Source organism: Tauraco erythrolophus, chromosome 2 (assembly GCF_009769465.1).
Source record: "Tauraco erythrolophus isolate bTauEry1 chromosome 2, bTauEry1.pri, whole genome shotgun sequence".
NCBI classification, from domain to species: domain Eukaryota; kingdom Metazoa; phylum Chordata; class Aves; order Musophagiformes; family Musophagidae; genus Tauraco; species Tauraco erythrolophus.
In genome coordinates this window covers 117,071,498-117,087,506 of record NC_141466.1, presented here as the reverse complement: position 1 = coordinate 117,087,506, position 16,009 = coordinate 117,071,498, and the positions used below count along the sequence as shown (strand labels likewise).

Here is a 16,009-nt window from a genome sequence, read left to right as displayed (position 1 = left end):
ACAAGCAGACTAGACCTAATGTATAATATGCAGCTTGGTGAAGCAATAACTGTACACTAGAGATGGCACTAAGCTCATTTTAACTACAACATTACGCCGGATCTTGAAAGCATTGTGGTAACTTCCATTACACTAAAAGCTATTGATTAGAAATGCTTCCCTGGAAGAAAGAGAGTACTCATGAACTCATTGTGTTCCAGTGATTCACCATGAGATCTCAATGGGAGTTGCAGATGCCAAGTAGCAGCACAGTAGATAAACTATGAAAATCAAGGAGCAATCCGAGTCTTATCCAAGGCGTATAAATTACTGAAAAGATTTCTATCCATCTGAATGGGTTCTAAAGAAGATCCTATTCTATGTTCTAAGAACTATTCCTGCCCAGTTTTTCTATTCCCCTTATTTTTTACTAGAACTTTACTTGTTTTGATTGCTTAAATTTTACACTTCTCATCAGGCTGCTTGTTACTGAAGAGAGGAAAAGTGTGTAATGCAGGATATGACATAAAGGGCATGTTCTTTTTATGTAATTTGATTGTAGTATTTGTTCGGATACATCTTTTACATGTCTTTTAAGTGCATGCAGATATCATTGGTACAAAAGGCAAGAGAGTAATCAGCAGCAGAGTTGTTTAAAGGTTGTGCCAATGCCCTAACCAGAAGGTGGTGTATTTTAAAAATTTGGCACACTACAGAAAATGGTGATAACTCACTAAATAATGCAGACTGGATAAAAAATGATAGTTGTTAATATTGAATATTAAGAGATGCATTCAAAGAGATAAAAACACTTGAGGCCTTGATATTCTAAATTTCTTATGGAGACAAAAGGCTTTTTGGGGAGAGTTGGTTTGTTTTAATGGAATTAAATGAGGTGACTATTCTACATGCGTTACAAGTATATTTTGGGAAATGTGCTATGAATTCTTTTGTTTTTCTAAAAAGCAAATGATTTACGAGCATTAGATGTTCTTCATAACCAATACTTTTGGAATAAGCGTACATTTCTTAAAGCAAGGAGGTATTCGCTATAAGCTGTAAAAAGCAGAATGAAAAAAAAGGATCAAGCACTTTTTAACTTGCTATATAAAGAGGCTTTGCAAATGTAAATAATTTGAGTTATGATTTTAGTGGCTTTTGTACAGTTCTTATAATTTTGTTTTGAAACAAACTGTAACTATAGAACAGCAGTTCCTTGAAATATTTTCTTTAAACAAAAGAACATAAATTCAAAATCTTATTAATCAATACTGCTCTTTTCAAGTTCATAACCATCTTCATATGCATTAGTCTTTGTTTTGGTGAATTGTAAGGAGCCTTTTTCCTGAAGTTCAGTGTTATCTGTTTCTGTCCCTTGGCAGGAGATGACATTTTGGAGCAGTTTTGTGTTAGTAAAGTAAAATTTTTTTCTTATGTGTGAAGATTGCTTCTGGTTTGGTTACTGTATATATTGATAGTTGGACCATAGCACATCGTTTATTGTTCACTATGTTGGCTGTATTCATTGCATTTGTACACATTTTACATCACGTAATGTGTTATTGTTAGATGAATGAATGTGCATATGCTTATGTAGTCTATGTATACAATATGTACTCATAATAGTTCTCCCTAATTCAAATATGAGTTTCTCTCTTAGTAGATGGTTAGTTGCTCAGGCTATTTTTTTATTCAGAAAATGTGATTTAAAAAAATATGCAAGAAATGTTTGTGGTTTGTTTGGGAGTTTTGTTAACTTGATTAAGTACATAGGTTATATGATACAGGATCTCTGCTTTCATGATTATAATTCTGTAAATTGCCTAATGGCATAAATACTCTGCCAGGGAGAAATTTTAATTATGGTTTAGATGTAGGAGTTTTTCCACTTTGAGAACCTCAGAATTATTCCTCCTCTTCATGAATAAAAACTAGGAAGCAGGTGATTTGTATGCTCATTTTAATAATGGGCCAACAATCAAACAAGATTTCTGTTGTTCACTGGGATTTACCTTACAGAGAAGGATTTCCCCTGTAGGACAGTTTGCTTGGTCTACTTGTTATTACAATTTTGTTTTAATAATGTAAGAAATGCCATTTTATATCATGCTTGAGATGTAACCTCAAAAGAATGCTATCTAAGAATTACATTCAGAACATATTTTAATAGAAATATTTTTTCATATTACCCAACCAATAATATTTATGTCTCCTCAGATATTTTCCCCTATAGCTCTACATTTAGATGTTCTCATTAATTTCTTTCTGAACTTCTATTTGTCTCTGTCCCATGAAAGGTCATTACAATATTCCCTACTGTTCCCTTAATATGTACTACAGGGCAATACACTATAAAGACAACTTTTTGTGAGGTATTATTTTAATTTCTTCCGATAAAGTTTTAGTCCAGAAGTGGTTCTTCACTAAAGAATCCTATGTTGATTTTTCTTGATGCCAACATCTTTGTCATTCTAACCAGTTTGCCAGCTCTACAATGCAAAAGATGCTTTACCAGTTTTTCATCAGCAACATGCTACTGTGCTCATGTATTATGATAGATGAATTACATCACAGCATAACTACACAAAAAATAATATTCACATAGCCTATACTGGAGGTAATGTGGGTTTAGAAAAACATGTAAAATAAGTAAAGGTTAGCATCAGAATATATATCCACATAATTTCTTTCAGAAAGAAACAGAGGTAATAAGGAAGACTTCAAGAACTGTCAAAGGTGACATTATAGTGAGTGTCTGCTATAGTCCACCTGATCAGGAAGAAGAAGTAGATGAGTCTTTTTTACAGTCAGATAGGAGGAGCTTCACATTTGCAGGCCCTGGTCCTCATGGGGTACTTCAACCACCCTGATGTCTGCTGGATGGACAACATAGCAGCATATAAGTAATCTAGGAGGCTCCTGGAATGCACTGATGATAACTTCCTCCTCCAAATGATAGCAGAGCCAACAAGGAGGGGTACTCTGTTGGACCTCATACGCCAACAAGGAGGGTCTCATTGAGGATGTGAAGATCAAGGCAGCCTTGGCTGCAGTGACCATGATGGAGTTCAGGATCCTGAGGGCATAGAGGAGGGTGAGAAGCAAGCTCACAACACCTGCCTTCAAGAGAGCTGACTTGGACTTCTTCAAAGATCTGCTCAGAAGAGTCCCATGGGATAACGCCCTGGAGAGAAGACAACCCAAGAAAGGTGGTTAATATTTATGGATCACCTTCTCCAAGCACAAGAGAGTTCCATCTCAACAAATATGAAGTCGGGCAAAAATGCCAGGAGGCCCGTGTGCATCAACTAAGAGCTGCTAGCCAGACCTAAACACAGAAAGGAAGCATACAAAGGGTGGAAGCAAGGACAGGTAGCCTAAGAGGAATACAGAAATATTGTCTGAGCATCCAGGAATGAAGTTAGGAAAGCCAAAGTCCATATGGAATTTAATCTATCCAGGGATGTCAAAGACAACAAGAAGGGCTACTATAAGTACATTACTGACAAAAGAAGGACTGGTGAAAATGTGGACCCGTTGTCAACAAGATGAGGGATCTGGTCACACAGGATATGGAAAAGGCTGAGATACTGAATGCCGTCTTTGTCTCAACCTTTACTAGCAAGACCAACCTTCAGGAATTCCAGGTCCCAGAGATGAAAGGGAAAGACTGGAGCAAGGAAGATGTACCCTTGGTGGAAGAGGATCAGGTCAGGAAATACTTAAGGGAACTGGAAATGTCTAAGTCCATGGGGTTTGATGGGATGCACCCACAAATGCTGAGGGAGCTGTCACATGTCATTGCAAGGTCACATTCGATAGTCTTTGATCAAACATGGCAGCTGGGAGAAGTACCCAAAGATTGGAAGAACACAGATGTGACCTTCATCTTCAAGAAGGACAAGAAGGAGAACCAAGGAACCACAGGCCTATCAGATTCACTGCAATCCCTGGAAACATGATGGGTCAGCTAATCCTGGAAACCATTGCCAGGCACATTAAGGACGAGAAAATCATCAGGAGTAGTCAGCATGGCTTCACTGAGGGTAAGTCATGCTTGATCAACATCATAAACTTCTATGATGAATTGACTCACCTGGTAGATGAGACCAGAGCACTGAATATTGTCTACCTGGACTTCAGTAAGGCCTTTACACTGTCTCCCATAAGATCCTTATAGAGAAGCTGCTGATGTATGGACTGGATGAGCAGATAGTGAGGTGGCTTGTAAACTGTCTGAATGACCAGGCTCAGAGCATCAGTGGCACAAAGTCTACTTGGAGGCCAGTGACTAGCTGTGTACCCCAGGGATCCATACTGGGTCTGATCGTCTTTAACATCTTCATTAATGATCAAGATGATGGGGCACAGCATACCATCAAATAAGGAGAACTCTCAAACTGGGAGGAGTTACTGATACACCAGAAGGTCATGCTGCCATGCAGAGGGACCTTGGCAGGCTGGAGAAATGGGCTGACAGGAACCTTATGAAGTGCGACAAGGAGAAGTGCAAAGTCCTGCACCTGGGGAAGAACAACCCCATGCACTCATATTTGCTGGGGGACACCCAGCTGGAAAGCAGCTTTGCAGAAAAGAATCTAAGGGTCCTGAGAGACCTCAAGTTGACCATAAGCCAACAATATGCCCTTGGGGCAAAGGAGTCTAATGGTATCCTGGGCTGCGTTAGGCAAAGCATTGCCAGCAGGTCGAAGGAGGTGATACCTCCCCTCTATCAGCACTGGTGGGGTCACACCTAGAGTATTGTGTCCAGTTCTAGGCTCCTCAGTGCAAGAGAAATATGGACATATTGGAGAGAGTCCAACCAAGGGCCACAAAGATGATAAAAGGACTCACCTGTGAGAGTCCCAGCTGAGAGAGCTGGGACTGTTTAGCCTGGAAAAGAGAAGGCTCAGGGTGATTCATGTTAGTATATATAAATACTTGAAGGGAGGGTGCATAGAGGATGGAGCCAGCCTCGTTTCAGTGGTTCCCAGTGACAGGACCAGAGGCAGTGGGCACAAACTGAAACACAGCAGGTGCTCTCTGAACATCAGGAAACACTTTTTTACAGTAAAGGTGACCGAGCACTGGCACAGCTTGCCCAGAGATGCTGTGGAGTCTGCAATGTTGGAGGTATTCAAAAATCATCTGGACACGGTCCTGGGCAGTCAGTTCTAAGTGGCCTTGCTTGAGCAGGAAAATTGGACCAGATGACCTCCAGAGGTCTTATCTACCCCAACTGTTCTGTGATTCTGTGATATTGATTAAACTGTTAGGAAGAGAAGAACTAACTCTAACTTGGTTTGTGTTCATTTTATAGATGTTTCCAAAATGTGACTGTCTTGAAACATCTACTACCACTAGAAATTTCAGTTGTGCAGTTCTGAGATTAGAACAGTCATAGATGAAAAATTGATGTAGCTAGCCATAATATACATACAATTAGGGTTTTGCAAAAGCACGTCAGATGCATTGTTTCATCAGGATCCACCTTCTTCACCTATTCTAAACTAGTGCCTGCAAGTTTTTTACATCATTTAGTAGCCTTATAAAAGTTACGATATATATTCTTTGCCAAGAAAATAACTGTTTAACCAATTCATGTCAAAGTGATTCATGAAAATCAAGAATTGTTCTAAAGCATCTGTTTCCTGATTGCACATGGGAGTTCAATGCAGGCATTCACATGGCTACCAAAAAAAAATATTATTGTTCAGTTCCTGTAAAATCTATAGAGGAAATAAAAAACGAATCATTCTTACTTTAGGTAAGGATGACCAAATTTTAAGTCAAGAATTGTTGCTTTTTTAATTGTAAAATTCCTTGTAATTAGTTTCATTGTCATTATCTATAACTACTAATTAATCAAAATAATATTCAGCATTAGCATTGAAATGGTTGTAGACTAGTAAAGGAGAAAATTAAGTTTTTTAAAAAAATATAAAGTTATCTTATTCTGGTCATAGATAGCTGTGATTAAATTTTAATTTGATGTCAAATTAAACACTCGGTTACAGCATGCTGACTTCCAGAGTACAGCTTCACTCACTTCAGAGGAATTTCCCATTTAAATGAGCAAAAAATCTGTTCTGTATCATTCTAAAGGCTTCCAAAGGCAAGTTCAGCTCAGTTCACATCCACAAAATGAATCTCAGTAGTAGCCAAGAAAATTTTATGGTGACTAGCTAAAGAGCTATGTAACAAAGTGATTTTTAATATTGTTACTATATTTTTAATTGTGTACAATGCATCTTCGACATTTTTAGCTGCTAACTCTGACGAGCAGTTCGTACCAAATTGTCTTCACGTGCATGTGTTAAAGTTATAGCATCACTGATAGCACACAAATATTCCTCACTTTTATATAAAGACAGTGTGCGAATACAAAAATATGTCTAGTTTTGCATGCAGTCCTGTTAAATTTCATAGAATCATAGAATCATAGAATCGTTAGGGCTGGAAGGGACCTTCAAAGGCCATCTAGTCCAACCCCCCTGCAAGGAACAGGGATATCTCCAACTAGATCAGGTTGCTCAGGGCCTCATCCAACCGGGCCTTGAACGTCTCCAGGGATGGAGCATCCACCACCTCTCTGGGCAACCTGTTCCAGTGTTCTACAATTCTCATGGTAAAAAATTTTTTCCTAATATCCAACCTGAATCTACCTCCCTCTATTTTAAAACCATTATCCCTTGTCCTATCACAACTGGCCCTCCTGAACAATTTGGTGTTGTGCTAGTCTGGGAAGGCACAAATATCCAGCTACAGAGTCGGGGCCTGAGTGAATCTCAGATGGGCAGAACGTGCAGTCGTATGTAATCAGTATTATAAGGGAGAAATATTATATTTACATAGTAGAGATTGTGGAAGTCTAGATAGCTGCCAGATCACCATATGATACAAAACCAGTAGAAAAGTTTTAAGAAGCGTTGCCTAAAAACGATATCCTTCTCATGGACAAAAAACGTGACCTCTCCTTCTTTGAGTCTCCTGCTCATGTTATCCACTGGATCATCACCTGTGTAAAACTGCCATCCAGTTGGAAAATTACTTCTGCTGTTCAACCACTGCACTGCATTTTTACTCACTGTCAGCTCAGCTAATCCCATTGTGTTAATGGGTCTAACAGACCCGTTTCGGTTTTGCCAAAAGGATGATTGTACAGGGATTTGATTTCTTCTGATAGTAACTGGGCCTGATTTTGCATCCTCTTGTATAGACATAAATAACTACACAAAGCGCAGTGCAACAAGGAATCAGATTTACTGGGCTAGTTTCTACTCTCATGCACACCAAAACAAGCACAAATATTTCTGAAAAATCTTTATTCCTCATTTCACAAATGTTTCTTAAATAAGTTGTTGAAATAAATGATTTTATGCATTTTTCAAATTAATTTCAAAACAGATATTCTTGAAATAGAAATATCTTTGTCACCTTCCATCACTTTTTATAGAACATAATCTGTTCTTGCCATTAGTCTGCCAGCCAGACTAGTTAATTCTGTATGAAAGATTTTGATAGGAATGTCCTGAAAATATATTTTCATGCCATGTGCCCAGCAGGGCTAATTGGAGAAAATCCAAAGGAATAATAATTGTGCTAGGAAGAAAAGAGGAGTTGTGGCAAGATGTACAGGCCATGTAAAGCAGATAGTATACAGGCAGTCTTTAATTGTAGTTAGTCCATCCATTCTCCATGATAGGAAATAAGACCTCTAGTGATTACAAGGCGGATGTCTAAAAGCACAAATCAAATTAAATTGCACAAATCTCAGAGATTTTCAATGGAAATTGAATGTTTCCAGTCCAGAGAAATAGTTCCAGAGGCTAAATGGAAAAAGAGCAGCAGTTCTTAAACAATATCTGTTGACTGAGTGAAATACATAGATTTACACTGTGTTTCATTTTCTGCTTTTACATGGAAATTAGAACACTGGGGAGGGAGCGTGGTTCGACTCACCTTCACTTTGTGAATGACTTATTTCTCCTTTCATTATCTCTATTATTAATATTGTGAAGTTCAATTATTAAAAAGCCTTTGATTTCACCTTTGATTCCTGGTTGTGGTTACTGCAGCCATGACACAGATGCAAGAACACTTGTCCCAGTTACTGATGCAAATTCCTTTAAAGAATTGACAAATTGCAAGCAGGTCTGAAGTTTAGTGCATCTGAGACTAGCCAGATCCATTTTGCAGAAAAAGAATTAAATTTAATAAGGTGGCAAAATAAGGCCAAAGTCAAATTTCTTGGGATTGTAGTATAATTAAAAACCAGTCATTTTTATATCTACATCATGATCTCTCCCCTGAGTCAGTCCAAGTTTATTTAGAAGTATGGTAAAAATTACTAAAAGAAGAAGACAAGTAACTTTCCCAAAATGTCAGGACTAAGAAGTAGTTGAGAAAAAGGAGACATGAGTATTAAAGATGTGCTTATTTGTTGACTACTGTGGCTCCAAAAAAGCACAAGTCTATTCAGGTGTGCAATATCTACAAATGTGTAACAATGAAATAAGCATAAATTAATAGCATTAAACTAAAGCAATGTTGAATGATTTCGTGTTTGATACACTTGTGATGATAAATGATAAAAAAGTGAAAAAGCTGCATAGGAATCAAACAACCCCCAAAAATTGTTCTGATTCAATTATGTCTTGATTTTGATTCTGTTTGTCATCTGCAGACAACTGGAGAGGGTATTAGAAAATATTACAGGATGTAGAAGCAAATCGGGGGTGGGGTTATTTTCCCATTGGAACGATAGTAATGATTTGTCTGGATGATTTTTTTTCACCCATTATATTTGAATTCTTCATGGGAAACATTTCTCAGTGAGCTCTTTGTGCAAATGATGCAGAGATTGGTTCTGAGAAAACAATTTATTTGAACATTTTTGTGTTTAACAGAGTGTCAAAGTATTTGCTCGAAGTATATGCTGCTGTTTATGCTTGGTGTCTCTTCTCATTCAAAAATTTCAGATTCATAGATTCGTACAAGTTATGGCCAGAATATACTGCTGTGAAAATATTAACCTGACCTTCTAAATGGCAAAAGGCAGAATTTCTTCCAGTGATTCCTCGATGCAGCCCAAAAGCAATGCTTGATATGTAGTTTCTGTTATACAAAGGCTCTGTCTTAAGACTTCAGGGAAGAATTTCCCAGTATTCCCAGTGCTTAATTTATCTTTATTGAAAATTTTCATCTTATTTTCAGTTGGACCTTTTCTGACTCTCAATCCCAGCATTTGTCTGGTTGAAAGGACTTCCGAATATCAAGAATCTCTCCCTGACATTGATAGTTGCAGACTTGGTTCAAGACACCTCTTAATCTCTTCTTTGATATATTCAATAGATTGAGCATTTTAGGGCTTTCATTGTAAGACATGGTTGCTGAGTTTTCTTAGGTTTTTAACGCCATGAATGACTGTAGGAAAAGTTTTTTTCTGAAAGCACTTTCGTTTTTCACTTCCTTTTAAATATATGAGCACTGGAACTAAACACAGTAATGGTTTTAGTTATGCCACAAAAAGTAATGCCATTTTCTATTTCTGTCTGTTATTTCTTTGCCTGTGCTTTCAAGACTTGCACTGCCCCCCCCCTTATTTGCTGCTTCACACTAGGAGCTCATCGACAGTAGCTTAACTAAAATGATCTTGTCATTATTTCATTCTCAATGCACTTGGGATATAAAGCACTGTCTAGAAAAGGTGGCCTCACCTGGAGTAAATTCATGGATGTTAGTAGAATTTGCAGAGGTGTACTGAATTTGGGCTGATGGCTTTGTCTTGTACAAAACTGACAGAAACATCTATGTGTGCCCTAACAATCCTCATTTGGCACAAATCCTTGGTTTTGGTCAAGACATGTCATCTGTGCTTCTGAGCAGCTTTCTCCTGAGTCTTGTACATGGCATTCCAGAAAAGAAGAGCTCTTCACAGAGATGTAGATAGAAAACGGAGCTAGAACAGGACAAAACTCCTGTTATTCTGAAATTTCTCCCTTCCACCGAAAAAGTCAATAGAGTCCCTGTTATATTATATTTCTACCCAATGGACTGGAAAGTCCTCTGAATGGCTTCACTCAAAGCTGTGTGGAGTCTAGGAGAGGCTGTACATTGACTTCAGACCTAATGGGGCCATGTGGAAATGTAGGAACTCCTGGGCCCTCTTCCCTAGATTCTGGTGGATTTGCACATTGTGCTGATGAATCTCAAGTTTTGTTCCACGAGGCCCACCTGTAGAAAATGCTGGTTCCCTATTTACTTAATATTCAAGCAGAAGGCTCCAACAAAATCACAGTTCTGTACTAGATATCTTTATAATACATTTCTAATCATTCATAATTACAGTCAGTAATCACCATCAATATTTACAGTCATTTTCAAAAGTACATTTCAAAAAAAATGCAAATAATCCTGTTGGAATTTGTCAGATGCACAGCACTTGAGAAGACCAATGCTAATAGCCACAGATTTTCAATGTATTACTTTAGTTAATTGTTACCGAGACTATAACTGTTCATGCTTAATAACATACTTTATAACATATTTCATGTTTTCATATTCTTTCCAAATATTTTCTTTTGAACCATGTATTAAATAAAATAATTTATCTAACAATTTGAGAAACTGGTAGGTGCAGTCTCCCTTAAAAAAAGCTGTCTCTTGAAATGACATTTCCCAGTGCAGTATTTTTAAGTAGATAAATTATAGAGAAGTATACCTGTGCATTATTCTTTGGGAAAACAAACTTAAAATATCATATCTTAAATTTCTAGCCATTTTTATTACAAGACACCTGCATAAAAATAAGCTTTATTTCAGGCTACTTCCCCACTACTTGTACTACTGAATATCTTATGAAATTTCATAAACTATGTCTGTGGTGTATTATACCCTTCATTGTTGCCAAATGTGATTTTGAACTATGATTTTGATGAGGGGAAAAAAAAACTATTTAAATGCCACTTCTAATATGCTGTTTCTTGTTATGTTATTTCTAGAATGCTATTTCTGTCACTTCAAAATACTAATGTACTGTTTCATCTGTTTATCGTGAAAATACTGTTCTTATATAATTGTCAGGATGAATATTGTGCTTTGTGTGTGGCTAAGGTGTAAATATTCTAGGAGAAGAGAAAAGAATGTAATAGCAGAAATAACCACAAAACATAGAAACCATCACTTATTTTTTTAAAAAATCTAGATTTCCTTGAAGGATCACCAAATACTAAAATGATTCTTGAATTAAAAAATATCCTATAAAAAAATATTCCCGTTTTTATATTACTGAATCATGGTAATATGCTAAAATAATTAGAATTGGTTGGGCTTTTACTGCAAAAAATATGGAGCAGATTCTGCTCTCCGCTCAGTAGGGAATGCCTGAGACAATTCATCTGAAGATAATAAGCCAGATTCACAGCCTGTGTATTTCTGCTGATGTCAAACGTTTAATGCCAGATTTAAATCAACTGAATATTTGGCTCAGTATGTGCAGTCAACATTACACCAGTAGCATGGCAAGCAGAATTTGGCCAAAGGAATTAGGTTGTAAACACAGAAATTAGCAGTGCAATTTATTGTCATTTTTGATGGGGGTAGGGGAAAGTCTGGGAAATAAGCATTTGCAGTGGATGAAGACTTGTCTGTTTCTTCAAGTGAGTAGCTCAGTGCAGTGTGAAAACAGAGGACTTTTCACATCTCCTAGAAGTCAGAATGCTGAAGAGAAGCTACCTGTCTGGTCAGTCATCCAGTTGCTAGTGGAGGCTAGCTAGGATTGCGTTGACAATCCCTTTTAGCCCCTTGTCTCATACCTGAGCTGTGCATTGGTGAAAATTGTTGGTACAATCAGCTGGTGCAGAAAAGGCTAAGAGCTGTTCTGTGTCAATGCCTACAGCAGCTGGGAGATGGCACTTTGGATCTAGAAAGCCTCTGGTTCCGCTGATGCCATCAGAGTTACTCAGTAGACAATAAGTTCCTCTAGGGTGGATGGATGTAATTGTGGGTAAATTCAGACTACGGGTGGCTAAATCATCAGCAATGACAGAAATGTGTAATACGGCTCTACTGTCCTCCAGGTATATAAATTTTACAGCATATGACATAAATGCAATTAATCCTGATTTAAATGTGGAAAAATTTGTTCCCTCCAAACTGCAAAATCTTCTTAGTCTTTGCTTAGAAGAATAGGTCATGCCAAGAAAATGGGACTCGGGAAAGTCAAGCAAAGTTTTAGTGATATGGAAAAATATCAACCATCACAAAAAAACACCTTAAATAAATAACAGTGCTCAATGCTAATCTAACATAAAAACCTTGCAAAGTACCATAAAGAAGCTGAACTAATTTTTTTCTTAGATTGCAAAACTGTTTAAGATGGTTTAACTTACCATGACAAAAACATGTGGAGGAATAAATTTTTTGTTGCTGTTTACTAGTGTATAGGGGTTTGGCTATATACACTGTTTTATTCACAAAGCAGGAATCCAGCACTTTCAATTTTATTTAATTCAAAATGTTTACAGTTTAATTTACTATCACTTAAAAGTTTAATCAATCAGACATTTAGGGGAAGCTGCTCAGCTGGTGTTAATCTTTCTGGTGACAGAAAAAAAAAACAAATTACTGCTAAGAATAAGGCCCATGATATAAACCAAAATATGCTAAACCTTGTAACCAGATGAGTTCCACCATCTGATGCTGCCTGTGATGTCATTTTCAGAACTCTCCTTTTGACTCTGACATCATGAGCAACCACACTGGCCTTTTAGCAAGTTCACGTGTTGGCTTTAAGTAATCTTGTTAAGCTAAATATGGCCACAAAAAAAGATTTCATTGCAGTATTAGTATTGCAATCTACCAACACTGTGGTAACCAGGACTAGATGAAGGAGCCTGAAGTTGTACTATAATTGAAATAACTAATTGTTTTTCATTAAATTTGGAGAGTTTTGTGCTTAAAGAAAGGAAATTGCTATATGCAGTTAAATGAAGAAGGCTCTTCCAGAAAAGTTTAGCTATAAGTAGCTGTTTCTAATAGCCCAGATGACACAGTAATTTACACTGCATATAGAACATAATATCTTTATCTTGTGAGATTGGATGTTTTTCGTTCTCTCAGTGAACTTTATTTGATTTGCTGATCTTCAGGTATTTACTCACAACAGGCATACTGCTTTCCACATTTTTTCTTTTCTTTTCAGCTTCTTACTTTCCTAAATGCATGAAAGAGTATGTACTCTTTGCACTTTCATAACAAACTAAAATTTCTGGCAGTGAGATCTTAAAAGTCTAAATTTAGAGTGTTTGCATGGAAAAGGTGATTTGTAATATCTTAAACCAAATAACATTATCTGGTCTGACCTATGAGTATTACAATTAAAAACGGAGAGACTTCAACCCTTAGTATTCACCATTTATAGTAGTTATCATTTTTGAAGTAGTAAACTTTTCAAATTATTTATTGGAATACTATCTACTTATGATTAGATTTTTCAGTGTTTTGTGGCATATGAAGCCTTTTCATTATGAAAAGTGGCACATTCTGGCAGGAAATTGCAATGCTTAAGAGAGATCATTGAGCCCGGTTCTGTGTAGCTCATTATTATTGACTCCTGGTTGACAATGTATCCAAATTAGTTTAGATCGCATTTCTAATGGTCACATGAAAAGGTATTTTCCTATAGGAAGACTCCATGAGAAATGACCTGTAATGACAGAACTGGGCTTCAATTTGCAATTGCTTCTGAGTGCTCACTCCCCAGGAAGTGTTGGTGTTGGCGGCACGAACTGCAGGAAGAGATCTCCCAAGCAGTCGGACTGCTGTGTTGTCGCCCTTCCCTGTTTCTTTGTTGGTTTCACACAGTCCATCTCCTTGAATTCTGTGTTGGTTTTCCTTTGTTATTTTACCTTTTCCCATTTTCTCTCTGCCCTGAGATATATTTATACTCTCTCCTATCCTCTCCTGAGTCAAAACCATAATGGGCAGCAGAGTCATACGCCCTCAAAATCACCTATGTAGTGGAGGAGCTGAGAACTGTAGAGACTAGCATCAGTACTAGGGCACTGAGCCTGTCTTAAGTTTAAATTCAGTCCACTTCATTAGCTGAGGCTCAGTTCCTAGTCCCCTCTCGCTTTGTAGGCTTTGGGGGAACCTTCTTTCCTATGCCCCATATTGATGTTGGGTTGGGGATAAAAGGCCAAATTATTGCTTGTTGATAGCAGCCTTTACTTAGGCAAAATGCCCTTTCATCTAATCCAGGGGCAGAACCCATGGCTGAGATTGCTGTACCAGGCAGAGAACTGATTGATTTTTGAAGATGTGCAAGTTTCTGGTGCTGACAAATGCTGTGGGATGTGATCCTACAATTCTGAGTTTTTCCCCCTGGTTCAAGTGTCAGTTTTTCCACACTGGATTTGGAGATCTGACCCAGTGACCAAAGTGAATACCTCAGTAATGAGTGCAGAATCAGCCACGCCACCTGTGGTAACATCTTCTCAGCATATTACAGAATTTAAGTTACCTTGTTCGATCTGTTTAAAATTGACTGCTTCATACAGGTCATTAAGGAAAATTCAGAATGGGAAAGTAGAAGCGAATGAACTTAGAATCCCTGTCACAAATGACTGATGGCTTTAAAATATATCGTTATAAAAATCTTACAAGAAGATCCTCTGATTAATGACTAGTGATAATTGAACTTACAAAGAGTTGCAGTAAATCCTGTACAATTTTTGCACTTTGGAAACTATTGTTTTATTTCATATCACGTATATTTTGCTAAATAGAGGAAACACTGCTTCCCTGGTGCTTTGTTTTTCCCTCTGGATTGTAGCAATAGAGCACTTGCATGTTGTGTTTGATGCCTTGCATGATGAAGACATGCAATGGCAAGTTCCAGTCTGCATGCTGCTTAATGAATGTTTTCCTTTTCTCTCCTTCCCTGTTATGTGCTTACAGAAGACAACTATGTGGAAGGTGGGTGCTTTCTACCTTATTTTCCTAAGCTCTTGTTTTTCCCTTCTGTTTAGTGTTTTTTTTCCCTTCTGCTTACTGTTATAAAAGTATGCGTATCATTCAGTACGGTAAGTTGCATTTTTTTACCCATAAAGGTACACAAGTTTATTAAATAAGTGTGATTTCTTTTTCCATACAGAACACAAGCAAAGCTCCATTTTAATCTTGGCCATGCTGGTATAATTGCAGAATATCACCACTGAAACAATGGGATTTATACTCGTATGACTGATACCACTCTTCGAAATCATTCAGGAGTTTTGCAGAAAGATTGATTTTTTCTCCTGTTCTGTATGAAAAACACTTCAAGAAACTATTTGTTTCATCAGTGTGGAGCATAAATCCTCCTCATGAGAATGTAATGCATGTTAAATACGTATCGTTTAGTGGCTTAGGAAAATGGAAAGCGCTTTTCTCTTTAACGCTACAGATGTTGCTTAGTGTAATATCCTTTACAGCACAAAGTCTTAGGAAAAAGAATTTCTGTCTTAACTTTTCAACCTAATGCACTCTGCCTTTTGGACATTGTGAAAGAAGAAGCATGTGGTTATAATAATAATGTTGGTATGTAATTAAGTCCCATTAATGAAAGTATGGCACAGGGCAGTGGAAACTAAAGCACAATGCCATCTAGCCTGAATATTGGTAAGTAAGTCTGTTAGCTGGTAAAATATGTTGCGTGCATATATATTAGTTTTAAAAGTACAGAGTATGCTTCATAGATCAGTTATTGCTGGGAATCAATACTGTCTTTTGCTTATAAGCCAAAAGGTGCAGGTACTTTTTTTATATATAAGCACTTTTAAAAGTCTCTCTGGGCTGTCTTTGCATACTGGATAAATGATAATCTATTTGAAATACTAGTTTATCTATCGAAACTTCGCAATAACTTTTTTTTTTTCCAGTACTTTTAAAACTATTTTAAAATCAAGGACTTTGTGAGCTAACTCGTATGCAAAGTGACTGCCCTGGCACAGCTCTGACCCAGTATCTTGTAGGGAGCTACTGCGGG

At 37.3% G+C, this 16,009-nt stretch overlaps 1 protein-coding gene across 22 annotated transcripts in view; it reads left to right on the top strand.

Annotated features, from left to right (window-relative positions):
* Positions 1-16,009, top strand: part of NRXN1 (neurexin 1) — a 763,795-nt gene that overhangs the window by 65,704 nt on the left and 682,082 nt on the right. For 15 of the 22 annotated variants that reach the window (XM_086630253.1, XM_086630221.1, XM_086630211.1 and 12 more), the window contains one exon: positions 14,941-14,958. The exons of 6 other annotated variants lie outside the window; for them this stretch is intronic. In XM_086630253.1, coding sequence (XP_086486379.1) covers positions 14,941-14,958 — 18 coding nt within the window. The remainder of the gene's footprint in view (positions 1-14,940; positions 14,959-16,009) is intronic. One more of the 22 variants, XM_086630195.1, reaches the window with a different exon arrangement.